This window comes from Geotrypetes seraphini, chromosome 7, assembly GCF_902459505.1.
Source record: "Geotrypetes seraphini chromosome 7, aGeoSer1.1, whole genome shotgun sequence".
In the NCBI taxonomy this organism is placed as follows: Eukaryota; Metazoa; Chordata; class Amphibia; order Gymnophiona; family Dermophiidae; genus Geotrypetes; species Geotrypetes seraphini.
Genome location: NC_047090.1, coordinates 7,743,122 through 7,758,531, shown reverse-complemented (window position 1 = coordinate 7,758,531; position 15,410 = coordinate 7,743,122). Strand labels below are relative to the sequence as shown.

At 42.8% G+C, this 15,410-nt stretch overlaps 1 protein-coding gene across 1 annotated transcript in view; it reads left to right on the top strand.

The window, feature by feature from the left end:
* The window catches only part of DYRK4 (dual specificity tyrosine phosphorylation regulated kinase 4), a 161,513-nt gene that overhangs the window by 120,913 nt on the left and 25,190 nt on the right, over positions 1-15,410 (top strand). Inside the window, exons 11-14 of the mRNA XM_033951753.1 lie at positions 2,686-2,824; positions 6,062-6,143; positions 11,911-12,083; positions 14,916-14,976. Of these exons, the coding sequence (XP_033807644.1) occupies positions 2,686-2,824; positions 6,062-6,143; positions 11,911-12,083; positions 14,916-14,976 (455 nt within the window). The remainder of the gene's footprint in view (positions 1-2,685; positions 2,825-6,061; positions 6,144-11,910; positions 12,084-14,915; positions 14,977-15,410) is intronic.

Here is a 15,410-nt window from a genome sequence, read left to right as displayed (position 1 = left end):
CTCCCCACTTTCCTCTTTTATCGTACGTTATGCCTGTATTGTTTTTAATTAGACTCTTGATTGTTTCCCTCATTTTTGTACTGTGAAACGCTTAGAATTTATGATTGGCGTTTTATGAAAATTTTTAATAAACTTGGTAAAGGGCTTTACAAGCTGTTTGTCAGGATTCGGTAGAGGCTAAACGCAGTGAGTTTCTTCCAAATATTGTATGTAGGGGAATGGAGAAGATGTTGTGTACGGTGTGTTTCTCTCGGACCCTATGAGGCTCATTTTCAGAAAAGAAAGACGTCCAAAAAAACAGCATAAAGTGGCACTTAGACAGTTTATTGGCCAAGCCATTTTCGAAAGCAACTTGCTAGACTTCTCGTCATTTCTCACATCGATTACTGCAATGCTCCCTACCAGGGCATAACGCAAAAAGAAATGCGTCACCTACAACTCCTACAAAACAAAGCAGTCAAATTAATCTACAGAGCCAAGAAATTTAATCATGTCACCCCCCTCCTCCGTAATACCCATCACATACCGCTTAATATACAAAATACTACTTCTGACACTCTAACACGCCAGCTTTCATTGACAAACTTTTGATCCCCTACGTTCCCTCCTGGATGCTCTGATCCAACACTCAAAATTTGCTCACAATTCCATCTATATGGGAGATATTCTATGATACAACCTGTAAAACCATATTTTTAGTCACTGCCCCATCTCTATGGACCTCACTTCCATTAGACATTAGAATCGAACCCTCCCTAGACAAGTTCAAGTCCAAACTTATAACCTTCCTCTTCAATATAACACCTGAAACAATTCTCCTCAAGCAGAGCTCATGAAACATCCATCTCGGATGACGTCAAAACACTTCTTTAGAAGCAAACCCATTCCTATTCTACTATCCCTTCCTTTTATTTTCCCTTCCCTTTGGTTTTATTTTCGATCTCGATGTATTTATTCATCTTTCCCTCCCTTCTTTCCCTCTGTTCCAGTATGCCCTTTTGTTACATATTCCCCTTTTTACATTTTAATTGCTATGCCATTATTTGGTGTATTCTTTTATCTTTCCATTGTAAGCCGTTTAGGCAATATTTGATAAATGGTATATTAAATGTCGAATAAACTTGGAAACCCAAAGAGTAGCAACATTCCAGAGCTGAGATTGTGATGTCATAATGCCTCATTCCACCAATGCCTAAGAGCCAACCTCACCAGTGATGTCACAATGGCAGAAACCCAAAGAGTAGCAACATTCCAGAGCTGAGCTTGTGATGTCATAAAGCCTCATTCCACCAATGCCTAAGAGCCAACCTCAGCAGTGATGTCACAATGGCTTGATTTGTTCTCTACTTGGCTCACATAAGAACAATAGAGCTGCCGTCCTGGGACAGACATAAAGTCCATCAAACCCGGTATCTTGTTTCCAACGGTGGCCAACCCAGGTCCTAAGTTCCTAGCTAGATCCCAAGTAGTAAAACAGATTTTATGCTGCTTATCCTAGGAATAAAGCAGTGGATTTTCCCCAAGCCATCTCAATAATGACCTATGGATTTCTCTTTTAGGAAATTATCCAAGCCTTTTTAAACCCTGCTAAGCTAACTGATTTCACCACGTTCTCCAGCAACAAATTCCAGAGTTAATTACACATTCTGTGAACAAATATTTTCTCTGGCCTGTTTTAAATCTACTACTTAGTAGCTTCATCAGATGCTCCCTAGTCCTAGTATTTTTGGAAAGAATAAACAAGCGATTCACATCTACCCTTTCCACTCCACTCATTATTTTATAGACCTCTATCATATCACTCCTGAGTTGTCTGTTCTCCAAGCTGAAGAGCCCTAGCCGCTTTAGCCTTTTCTCATAGGGAAGTTGTCTCATCCCTTTTGTCATTTTTGTTGCCCTTCTCTGTACCTTTTCTTATTCCGCTGTATATACTGAATATATATATATATATATATATTAATTATCCTGTGCACAGATAGTGGTTTGGACCTTTTTGAGATATTTGTATCAAGTTTTGTGTGTTTTTTTTAAATTTTAATGCCAGTGTTAAGATTAAAGGCAGCTTGAAGTGACCTTTATAATGTATATGCTGCTACTTAAGCCTGAGGCTTTTTTTCTCCACATGTTTCTGACCGCTGGATACTCTGGCAGGCTCCTTCCACTGACTGGACTGGTAGCAAAGTATAACTGTGACAATTTCTTATATACTATTATGGTAAGGGAACACTTGTAAGCGGGTCGCAATCAGCTTGCAAGAAGGAAAAGATATCGGGCAATATGGGAGACATTTTAGTTGGCTGTACCCCATAATTGGGTCCTTTAAGTAACTTAGCAACAACTGGGATCCAGTTTCTGGTATGATTTTGCCTGTTTGTATTTCTGATTTTGGGGTAAGGAACTCCACCGAACCAGGATGTGGTAGTTATTTACTCACTCGCTTGAAGGTAAAGCACTAAGGGAGGGGAAGAGGGTTAAAGAGGGAGCTGGGGGAGGCACGGAAAACAGAAAATACTTAAATTGTTGTTTCCCACCCAGTTGTAAGTTCTGTTGTTAGCTGACACTGGCGTGATGTGTTCTTTTGAAAACTGTCTTATTTTCAATAAAAATAACATTAAAAAAATGAGAAAATGAATTGCATCCCTGTAAGATGCATTTATTGTTACCACTTAATCTTTCTTTCTACAGCTTAAATCTGTATGAATTGATCAAAAAGAACAACTTTCAGGGTTTCAGCCTGGCACTGGTTCGCAGATTCACCTACTCAATACTGAAATGCTTACAACTGCTGTACCGAGAGAGAATCATCCACTGTGACCTAAAACCTGTGAGTTCAGTGCCTTGTGCGCCCTGTCGAAGGTGACCATACTGTATGTCCCATTTTGAACGGGATCATCCCGTTTTTAGCTCGCCTGTCCTGTTGTCCCCACGCACAGCTTCGGGACGCCGAAATGTCCCGTTTTCAGAAGGAGCGGGACAGGCGAGCTAAACACAGGCCGCTGCCGCCTATTTCTCCAAGCCACCTCGCACTATGATGTTAGTGTGGCAGTGGCTTGGAGAAATAGGCTGTGGCTTGGGGGGGGGGGGGGCAGCTTGGAATGGGCTGGGCCAGGAGAGAGAATGAAAGACAGAAGGGAGGGGGATGGGAGAGAGAAAGAAATGAAATAAAGAAAGGATGCACAGTCAGAAGGAAGTGCAACCAGAGACTCATGAAATCACCAGACAACAAAGGTAGGAAAAATTATTTTATGTTCAATTTAGTGATCAAAATGAGAATTTATATCTGCTATCTATATTTTGCACTATATTTAACAGGGGCGGGAGATGGGGAGGATCCGGAGAGGGGTGGGGGTCCTGTCCTATTTTGAGGGAAAAAATGAATGGTCACATTAGCCCTGCTGAGTGCTGGTCTTCCCTCCCCCTCCCATAAACCTGACAGAGACACCATGTGGGACCTGCGGTTTTTTTTTTTTTTTACTGTGCTTTGTCTCTAGCACTGCCTTCCTGAGGCAGGTGCATCGTTCTATTGTACAGTATATATACCGTATGCTAGGGTTCGCTTCAGTTGCGATCCCATTGATAGTCATTCTCAAAAGTACCCACTTCCCTCGTTTGTTTGGTTTGAGAGGTCTTCGATTTTTGATTTGCCATTCAAAATTGGCCTATGAAAGTGGAAAATAACTGCAAAATGCACCGGAAACCATTTTGCTGTTTCTGGGTCCAGGCAGCAAAGATAATGCATTCCAAGAGACCTAGTACTTTCTAAAGAGACATAAAATGTACTGCACTAAAATGTTTTTATTCATTGGTTTATTTTGATTTATATCCCATCCTCCCAGAAAGCTCAGGATGGCTTACAAGTTAATATACTAAAGTTTCAAGTAAACAGTGGGGAATATAGCATTTTTTTTATTTTTTTTGGAAATCATGTTTATTAAAGCGTCAACAAGAGAAACAGACATGATGCAACATACAAGCAGGCACATAATGGTAGTCAAAAGAAGAGTACATCAACCAACACTAAGCAACAGGAAACAGTAATAAACTACAGGACCATCCATGAACAAAGGACAGCCTGTCACCCCTGTCGGCCATAGCATTTAAGTCTATCCCCATAATCCTTATGATGAAGACCACTGACCATTTTAGTAGTCTTCCTCTGACCGTCTCCACCCTGTGTGTATCTTTTCGAAGGTGCGGTCTCTAGAATTGTATCCAATATTCTAAAAGAGGTTTCACTAGAGACCGGACCGCATAAGTCGATTCAGAACTGAAGCTGCCATGAGTTGCCACATAAAGACAGAACTGTGTTTTATGCAGGCCACTTATGTGTTTACCTGGCCAAGTCCCCCCCCCCCAGGTAGCCAGCTTTCACTTAGGCAATAACCGCTGATTTTCAGTGGTCATAACTGCTTAAGGGGGGAAATTCGTCAAAGGGCGCTAAGCGATTTAGCGCACAATAACCATATTATCATGCACTAAACCAGGGGTGGGCAACTCCGGTCCTCGAGGGCCGGAATCCAGTCGGATTTTTAGGATTTCCCCAATGAATCTGCATTGAAAGCAGTGCATGCACTTAGATCTCATGCATATTCATTCATTGGGGAAATCCTGAAAACCCGACTGGGAGGGCCGGAGTTGCCCACCCCTGCACTAAACACTCAGATGCATGCACTAACATGGTTAATGTGCACTAAATCACTTAGTGCCCACTGATGAATTCCCATCCCCTAAGGGCTAATGAAAATTGGCAGCTAGCCCCGAAGAAGCGATTTAACTGGTCACTGGCTGTTTCTGGGCGATCAAATCATTTGAATATTGACCAGTTAGTTTCCAAGTTTGTGACAATCTCAACATACCACCAGTTAGCATCCACATGAAGGCGATTTGGAATAACGAGGGGTTGAAAAAAAGCAGAAAAAAAACAAAAGAGGGAAGGCAAGTGTGGGAATTGGAACGCAGCGATGTGGGGAGGGGAGGGTAAGGTATTTAGGCCACCACATGCGTAACTGCACCCTTCTAACGTCTTAAAGGTTTTTTTTGCTGCATTTGTGTTCTTGTCCGAGGGCTCCTTTTACAAAGGTGTGCTAGGGCCTTGCCACGCGTGCCAGCCGCTACCGCCTTCTTTGGAGCAGGCGGTGGATTTTCAGCTGGCGCGCGCTAATCCGGTACGTGCCCTAAAACCACTAGCGCACCTTCGTAAAAGGAGCCCTAAATCACACCCTGATAGACCAAAATTAGCAATTAATTGATCTCATTTTATGAAATTTTAGTCCACCGCCTGTTTATTTATTCTTCTCCTGTTTTTCAGCTCTCCGTGCTGTTGTCTTGCATTCACTATATCAGTGCGATATTTACTCTGTTCTTGATTCGCTTTGACTCAAAATAAGGGGAAAAGATAAGTAAAAGACACGTTGAAAACACCGTGCCATCTTCCCAGGCGTTAAAAGTCAGACCAGGAGGGGGCGCTCATAATGATTACACTTCTCTCTCCGTATTCGCGGTTTCTAGCTTGCCGGCTCCTCCCCCCAAATGACATCAGCTTGCATAGAGAAATCGCTGATTCCAAGCGTTTACAGAGAAACCCGCTGATTCCTGGCACTTTCTTCACCGTGTTTTGCCTCTCTTTCAGGAAACAGGCAAAGTCTCCCGCCATGTTATTTGCGGTTTCACCATATTCACGATGGTTTTTAATAGAAAACAGCAAATAACATATAAAAAAGTTATTTGCGGTTTTTCAGTTTTTGCAGTTCTGTTAATCTGCTATCACAGCGAATATGGAGGGAGAAGTGTATATTAATATGATAGCAAGCAGAGGACTTGGCTATTTTAAGCCTAATTTTGGAGAGTTCCCAAAACTTGTACTCTGTTGCCCTCTTGTGGCAGTGATGTCTAGATGTGACTGTGGTTACGTTCTTTCCCTCACTGGTATTGCAGGGTTCTGTCGAGTTCTCTCTCTTAACTCTGTAGATCATATGTTCCTCTGCAATATCGGAAGCATCAAGTACCCTTTTCTATGCTGTGCATTATACATTTCTTCCTCTATTTTTTTTTCCTTTTCCAGGAGAACATTTTACTCTCCCAGAAGGGCCAAGTTGCATTGAAAGTTATTGACTTTGGATCCAGCTGCTACGAACACCAAAGAGGTCTGAAATGCTTAAAAAAGAGTGAAATACCTATGGTTCTCGCGCAGTTCCTTGATGTGGCTTGCTTGCGTTTCTCTGAATCAGAGGGACATGCAGCCCCTGTGATTTGTGCTAAGTTAGCTACGTTGGTGTCTCTACCACCCAGATCTGCGGCATTTGCCTGACGTTGCCAGAACCTGAGTCTCTGTTTCACATTTAAGGGGGTCGATATTCAAAAGATCTGCTGGGCATGACAAGCTCCTACTCGGTTAAACCCTCCTGGGCTGCCAGGATTATGCAGCATTTCACCGGGTAGTGGGCTGAATATCACCGCTAAGCAGCCTGGTAAGAGACAGGCCAAGGACAGTGTTAAGATTGAGCACCAACGTAGATCATTGAGATAACACGGGAAATAAATAAATAAAACTTAGCTGGTTAACGGTGATATTCGGTCCATTAACCAACAAAGTAAGGCCCGGATTCTCTAACCAGCACTGATTTTTTAGACACCAGTAAGCGCCCAAACTCAGTTAAAAAAAAAAAAAGTGCCATTTGATGTTTTTAACTGAGTTTCAAGGCGCCTAAAAAAATCGTCACTGGAATCGCACCTCTGTAGGTGTTTTAAGCTGCCTAATGCCACGCCAAAACTAGGCGCCGGAAATGTAGGCCTGGAAAACCCCTGGCCTGCGTATCTGGCGCCTACCTTTTGCCGGAGGCGCGATTCTGGCGCACGATCGGCGGCTGCTTTTAAGGTGGTTGCCGACAGTGGCACCAGTTACAGAATCCGGTTCATAGTTGAAAGCACGCGGGACAATCGCGCAAGGACAGAGCCGCTAACACAAATGCGCGCAGGACGTCAGCACGGCAGATTAAAAGGTAACTTTAAAGCACTCCGGGGAGGGTGGACTTAGAAGTGTTGATGCTGCCGTTGGGGGGCTTGGGGGAGGAACCCCCCCCCATTAGAGAGGAAAGTGTAATTTTTCCCAGGGTTTTAGTGAAAAATTACAGTTTCCTCTGTAATAAGTGTGTGTGGGGGGGAGGGTTCCCTCCTACCCCCAACGGCAGCAGCAACACTTCTAAGTAAAGTGGGGGTTCCCCCCCACACACCCCCCTCTGGGAGCGCTTTAAAGTTACCTGACGACCTGTGTGCATTTGTCAGTGTTTTTGTCTGCGCGGGATTGTCCGGCACGCTTTAGTCCCGTCACCACAGAATCCGGGCTTAAGTGCATAACGTGAGGAGTGCAAAACAGCCATCCTAGCTTTGTGCGCCGAGTTTAACTGGTCAGCGGCCTGAATATTGGCTGGTGCCCGGTTAATGTCCAGGTCAGCAGGCGTATTCAGTGCTGGGAGTCGCGCATGCCCTGGCGTTGAATATTTGGGATTAGGTCAGCCCATGGCTGGAAGTGGCTTGCAAGCCCCTTACCGTCACAGACACAGATACTGCCCCTTAAGCCTTTTGCATGATTAGGAATCTGTATAAAATGCACGGAAACTCTGGAACTGGGCACAGGCAGTCCATCCTTAACGGGCCACCAGAGCAAACCATTAACCTGCATTTGAACAGATTAGTGGTGGATCGTGGAATGAAAATCTAAGACGCATGCTAAATCCATCCAGGAGGTAAAGGGTTTTACAAAATTACCCCACAGGTTTCACATTTACTTTTACCCGGCTCACGGGTAGGCACGTTCCGGGGCTGGAGGTTGGGCGGAGCGCAGGCAAAGTCGTAGTTTGTGTGAATACTTTATTATATATGTGTACCTATATACAAGGTCTGTTCAAAAGGTTCCAGGACAGTTTGAGTTTTGCGCCATCTGGCTAAACGCAAATATGACCACGTCTCCCCTCTACTTACCAATCTTCACTGGCTCCCAGTACTTTCCAGAATTCATTTCAAACGCTCCTGCCTGGCTTTCAAGATCATTCACGGCATCCTTCCGCCCCTAATCCCTCTATCCTTCCTCGCCCCGACACCAACTACCACCAGATCTGCCCACAGACATAAACTATCCTTCCCCTCTCTACACGGCATCCTCCACGCAGGTAAACTGGGTAGATCCCTCCTCTCCAAAATCACCGGCCTCTGGAACGACCTCACTGTCCCGCTGCGGAACCTGGGCTCCCTCCAACTATTCCGAAAACAACTGAAAACCTGGCTCTTCTCTAGCATATAATAATCTCTTCTCCTGATTACATCCCCTCTTTTTATGCTCTGTAAACTCTCTCTCTTCTCTCTTCCCATATTTTTAAACTTTGTAAACCGTGTCGAGCTCCACTTCCGTGGAGAAGATGCGGTATATAAACCTAAGGCTTAGTTTAGTTTAGTTTAAGACGCACTAGGTGGTCTTGAGTAGCTTGAAACCTCCCATGTAACCTCCTTTTTTCCATTTGTTGATATCTGTTTTTGTCTCTGGGCTACAGCAGTTTTTGTGAAAGTGTGTTTTTCGCGATCGGCTATTTTTCATCATGTGTGACCTCAACGAGCAGCGCTACAGCGTGAAATTCTGTTTTAAATTGGGTAAGACCGCCACAGAAACTTATGAAACGTTGAAAGTGGCTTATGGGGAACATGTCACGAGTCGTGGAAGGTGTTTTGAATGCGTCAAAATTCCCGAATTATGCGCAAAAAAACGCAATGACAGTTTTTCCCCAGCCACCTTACGCTCCTGACTTGGCCCCGGCCGACTTCTTCGTGTTTCCTGAACTGAAATCCACGCGGAAAGGAAAGCGATTCGACACCACTGAAGACATAAAGCAAAATTCAACGCGGCAGCTTTTGGCGATTCCTGAAGATGCGTTAAAGGACTGTTTCCAGAAGTGGAAATGACGTTGGGAAAAGTGTATACGTAGGGAAGGGGAGTACTCTGAAGGGGGACCCAGTGGAATAAGTTGTAAGATTGTTTAATAAATTTTTATAAAATCTGTCCTGCAATTTTTTTGATCAGACCTCGTATACTTTACATGCTGTCATCTAAGGGCTCCTTTTACGAAAGTGTGCTAGCGTTTTTAGTGCACGCAGCGGATTAGCATGCGCGTTAGCCGAAAAACTACCGCCTAGCATTTGATCGACACCTAAGGGCCCATATCCCTTTCTAAAATTGACCCTTATGTGGCAGTCGATTTACCTCCTTAATGTCTGGTTGGCTCAGTTTTGGAAATCTGATTATTACTGGTTTTGCATTCTATTTATTTATTTTAAACATTTATATTCCGCGTATCCTACAATTCTATGCAGAGTACGATAAAACATCCACAGAGTAAAAGATACAAATTACAACATTAGCATACTAATCATCATATTACATAAAACAATAAAGGAAAAAGAAAAAACCCCAACCTAAAATCTTATCTCGCCCTGCTCTTGCTTGGCTGAGAAAGAAAACCCTGTTAGCACATCACGCACTGCTTCAATTTGGAAAAGTGTGCGAAAAAAAAAACAGTTCTGCTTTATGTGTGATGAATCCGTAGCTCAGTTTGGGCTTTCAACAGCCTTCTGGTGTATTCTGGAATAGTAAACCAGGAAACAGAGCGTATCAAACCCTGCACAAACACCAAGGAATGCAAAAAGGAGCAGAGTAGGCCTGGTATTCAAACCAACCAAACTTTAATGGCAACCATATGAACAGAACAAACTGCTCAGAAGACGCGACACTGGCTGTGTTTCAGCTACAAGAAAATCCTGTCTCAGGAGTCCTTCTGGGTGAAATACCTAGTTTCAAGTTTTATTTAAAATTTGATTTAATAACGTATTACATGTACATCAATAAAAAGTGGGGGACACGAAAAGCATACATGACTGGACTCTCACTAACATTAAAAAGGGAGGAACTGCAATTTTTAAAGGACAGGAGACATTTAAGGGGTGAACAAAGAGAGGGTTCAAGAAGAAAAGAGAAGTTAAGAGACTGTACTGGTAAGGTCAACTTAAGTATTACTGGCGTCCTAGTCATAGCTTTCAAAGGTATCCTTGAAGAGAAAACGCTGCTCCTTTTTGGATTCCTCTGTATTCTGGAATAGGTTATGCTGATTTCAGTTTGTGGAGCTGGATTTTGGAAAGGACCTTTGAAATTTCAAAGGTCAACTTGGGCACATAAACATTTTTGTGTTGGCACATATGTGTTTTTTTTAATGAAATAGCAACATACCGTATATACTCTAATATAAGTCGAGACCTCCATTTTTCCCCCCAAAAGGAGGAAAAATGGTTGACTCAAATATAAGATGGAGGCTTAATATTCGATTGCTATGCCCTGCCAGGATCTGTACCCAGTGTCCTCTCCCTCACACCCTCCCCTGCCAGACTGCACTCAACCCCCTTACTCCCTGCCAGGCTTTGCACCCTGTCACACCTTCCTACCCTGTACCCCCTATGGTGGTCTAATGGTAGGCCAGGACAGGAGGGATCCCTCAAGTTCAAGTTCAATTTTATTTGATAAATCGCCTATAAAAATTTTCTAAGCGATGTACAGTTTAAAACAACTTATGGGGGAACTAACAGTCCTAAAACAAATTTTAACAAATTTTAAAAACAGTAATATAGATAAACAGTATTAAGACCTAAAAGGTTTCATTATATATATAAGTTAATGACTAACTGGATACACTAGGAAGAAGGGGGAAAAGTTACAATTATCTCGGTCTAGGAAAGAAGAAACAAAAAGGGTAAAAACACATAAGGAAGGGGCAAAAGAAAAGAATGGAACAGGAAGAAGATAGAAAGAAGAAAAAAAAAAAATTTAAATTATCAGTTAATAAAAGCATCATTGAATAAAAATGTTTTTAAAAGTTTTTTGAACGAGATGAGGTCTTTTTGTTTTCTAATATAGAGTGGCAGAGCGTTCCAAGTTTGAGGAGCTAAAATAGAAAACATTTCATTTCTCCTTGTACCCACTATTTTTAAAGAAGGGACTGATAATAGGTCTTGAGATAACGACCGGAGAGATCGGGGAGAATGATATGGAATAATCATTCTAGATATGAACTGTGGTTCATTAAATAACAGAGCTTTAAAAACTAAGAATGCTATTTTAAAAGTGATTCGGTGATTAATAGGCAACCAGTGGGATTTGATCAGTAGTGGAGTTACATGGTCCTATCTCCCGTCCCACTAACAATTTTTTTAACCCCCCCTCGTACGTACCTTTTTCACCGTTTTTAATCCCTGGTGATCCAGCAGTGTATAGGGCAGGAGCGATCTTTCTGCACTTCTGCCCTGTGCAGAGCCTCTCCCGCCCTGGATGTCTGCCTCCAATCTCGCGCCAGCGGCACACCCGACAGGACCAAGCTATTCGTGCTCCCTGCCCGGCCCTGCGCCACTCTCTGAATGGCTGCCGCCAGTTCTCACGGTTGAGGCCTGCAACAAGTCGGGGAGGGGGTTCGATGGTCATTGGGTGTTGACCCAAATATGGGATGAGACCCCCATTTTTGGGCCAAAAAATCTCGTCCTATATTCGAGAATATACGGTAATCATTTTAGACATATAAACGTCTGTTTTTCCCTTAGCTATCACAGAGCCCCCGTGTCCCTTACCAGTTACACTTTCGTGGGAGGGGTGTACATCAGCTACAGGAGAATGAAGGGAGTGACCTCTCCTAATCTCTCCATTCTGCTTTCACATTCCCCACATCTCCTCATCCATCCCTGGGGTAGGAGAGCTTCAACTAAATCTGACCAGGCTGCTTTGATGCAGTCTGGAGGCTGAAATATTTTGTGAAGTGCTGAGTCACTTGAGATGGATGGAGTGCTTTCATGAATATTAACATGTTTGATTGCATTTTTATTATGTAGTGTACACGTATGTTCAAAGCCGCTTCTATCGGTCTCCAGAAGTGATTCTGGGTTACCCCTACGGCCTGGCTATCGATATGTGGAGCCTAGGCTGCATCATGGCTGAGCTGTATACGGGCTTCCCCCTCTTCCCTGGAGAAAATGAAGTGGAGCAGCTTGCCTGTATCATGGAGGTATCACAGCATGTTGAAGTGACATGTGGACAGCTTTTACACATGGTTATACCACACTGCCTCTGTGGATTACCAGTTCACAGAAGGTATGGAGATTTTGTAAAACCAAGACTGGCTCAGTCCTGCCCTGGAGAAACACGCTGCCAGTCAGGTTTTCAGGATCACCATAATTAATATGCATGAGAGAGATTTGCATATAATGGATTTCTACTACATGCAAATTATCTCATGCAGTTTCAGGATCACCATAATGAATATGCATGAGAGAGATTTGCATGTAATGGATCTCTACTATATGCAAATTATCTCATGCATTGTGACAATCCTGAAAACCCTATTGTCTAGGTATGCTTCCAAGAGAGGGTTGAGAAGCAATGCTCTATGACAGTGTTTCCTAAGTCGGTCCTGGAGTTTCCCCCTTGCCAGTCAGGTTTTCAGGATATCTACAATGACTATGTATGAAATTGATTTGCATACACTGCCTCTATGGGAAACACTGCTTTATGCTGATAAAAACTTGGTTATACAGAGATGCTGAATAACCGAGTTCCAGGCTTGGAGATTTTAGAACAGTTCTGGAATTCTGACCTTCCCATCCTGATGCATTATGGGATTTGCAGCACTGATTTCAGAGGGCAGGCTCAGGCACTACAAATCCCACATTGTTTGGGATGGAAGTTCAAAACCAGGACTGACCAAAATGTCTCCAGCCTGGAACTGGGTGGCATGGCATCTGTGGGTTATGTGAGATGAAGTCCTGACCTTCAGAATACAGCGGTTATTAAAAGTGCTTTAATTTTGTTCCTAATATAAGAAACAGAAATGGGATTCCAGTCTGGGATTTGCTTTGATTTGGTAGAATCATAGGATAAGCAGCATATAATCTGTTTTACTACCTGGGATCTAGCTAGGTATTTGGGACCTGGGTTTGCCACTGTTAAAAACAGGATACTGGGCTTGATGGACCTTCGGTCTGTCCCAGCGTGTTTATTCTTATGTTCTTATGCGAGCTAAGTATAGGACAATCAAGCCATTGTGACATCACTGATGAGGTTGGCTCTTAGGCATTGGTGGAATGAGGCATTATGACATCACAGTCTCAGCTCTAGAATGTTGTACTTGGGACCTGGGTTGGCCACTGTTGGACTCAGGATACTGACCCTACCATCGGGCACTTAACTAGGGTTGTAGAAAATTGGAACAAAGATGGAGAAAAAGTAATTTAGATTCTGATAAGCGGAATTGGAAAATTAACATTAAGAAATATTATTTGGAGATTAGAACCGTAAGAAAGAATTATTATGGTTCCAAGATAATTAAATCCAACAATCAAAGTAGCACTCTTTTTAAACTTTGGCGATCCCTATCTTTACTAAATACAAAACCAAAACATAATAATACTCCAACTGCGGAGGAATTAGCAAAATTTTTCAACAACAAAATTACTCTTATTAGAGATACTTTTCCAGCCATTAATTTTGATGATTTTTACTTTAGGTTCTGATGAACCTACACTAATCTTCATGGACTGTCTCTGGAAGGCAATTTGATCCTGTTTCAGAGCTTCAAGTCCTAAAATTATGTGAAAAATTGAAAAAGTGTAGCTGTACTTTGGATCCCTTCCCTTCCTATCTTTATGGTAATATTCCTGTACAGGCCATCACTTGGTTGACTTCCTTACTAAATCATACTCTCAGTAATGGCCATCTTTCATTGGAGATGGGTAAAATAGTTGTAATACCTTTATTGAAAGGGGTTGACTTGGACCCCTCAGTCTCTTCCCACTATCGTCCTATTGAAAATATACCTCTACTGACAAAAATGTTGGAATCTATTATTTCCAAACAATTTTCTTACTATCTAGAGATGTTTTCTATTCTATTACCATTTCAACATGAATTTAGACCTAATTTCAGTACAGAAACTCTTTTGATATCTTTAATTGCAAAATTCAAAATTTACAGTTACAGAATAAATATGCAGTATTATTACAATTTGACTTGTCTGCTGCATTTTATGTGGTTCATCATGATAGTTTGATTCATATGTTGGCCTATGGACTAACCCATGTGGTTCTAGATAGTACTTATGAGGTATGCTTAGAGGGCCAGGTCTCATCTTCATGGATTCTCAAATGTGGGGTGCCGCTTCTCCTAGTATAACCAGCCATTCAAAGAGAAGTAGCTGTAATGCTGTAAGACCTTGAGAAAGTTCGGCGAAACGCGTCGGGAAGGGGAATGGACTATTATTTATATAAAATAATTGAAATAAGTAAATAGTTGGGAAATAGTACTTGGAATCATGAAGAATCCCACCACCTGTATCCATTGATAAGGGTGGATATCTGAATTCCTAAGATGTATTGCTGTAAAGAAACTGGACTAAGAAAGAATTGATAAAGCATTGATATATTTCCTACGCGTGGCACCCGGAAGTGATGTCAGTGGGGGTAGTGGCGAGGAGCGCGTTGAAGTTGTTGCTCGTGGCGTGAACTAGATGTACGGGGAAAGGGGAAGGGGCGCTCGCGGCTGGGAGAGGAGTGGGAAGAGACGGGGGGGGGCAGAGAGGAGGATGGCGCCCGGGATGGACCCCACCCCCCTCTTACTACGCCACTGAGGGCTTCATATTTGAATCCATTTCCAGGGAGAAACTTTGCAATCTTAGAGTAGCTTCCTGTGTTACTTTGGAACTGCTTGCTGTGTTCTAATTGTCACTGGCAATTAAAAATAGTTATAGAGTAACTGCAGCACAGCGCAAAATTTTAGCTGGTCCATGAGAGGGAAAGAGAAGAGCGTTCCATGGGGTTAACTCATTTTACCTGTCTTTTCTTAGGTGTTGGGTCTACCACCAGCAAGCTTTATTCAGGCGGCCTCCAGGAAAAGAACATTTTTTGGTAAGCATAGCTTCTGTAGCCCCTTGTGCTTTGTTTTTCCAACAAGAGGGTGTGAGAAGGGCAACTGATGGCATCGCACACTTTAGCTATTGACAGCAGAAATCCCAAACTTTTGACACTCTTGGTTATGCTCCTAATTCTCCCACAGCATTTTTAAATTAAAGATAACAGAGTGGTTTTCTTTAGTTATGAAATAACTCTTTGAGTCGCTCAGGCAGTGGGATGAGTGTTATATGCACTTTAGTCACTTTCTTGTTTTTAGGCCAGTCCAGGGAAGCTTTTGGAGCACAATGTGTTAATTTGGACTTTGTGTCATTCTGGGGTTTTTTTTCAGGGTGGCAGGGTTTACACAAGTTGCCCAGCAGTCATGATTTTGTGTCAGACTCTGTCAATGTTCTCGAGAGCAGTGTTCTTCAACCTTTTTACACCTACGG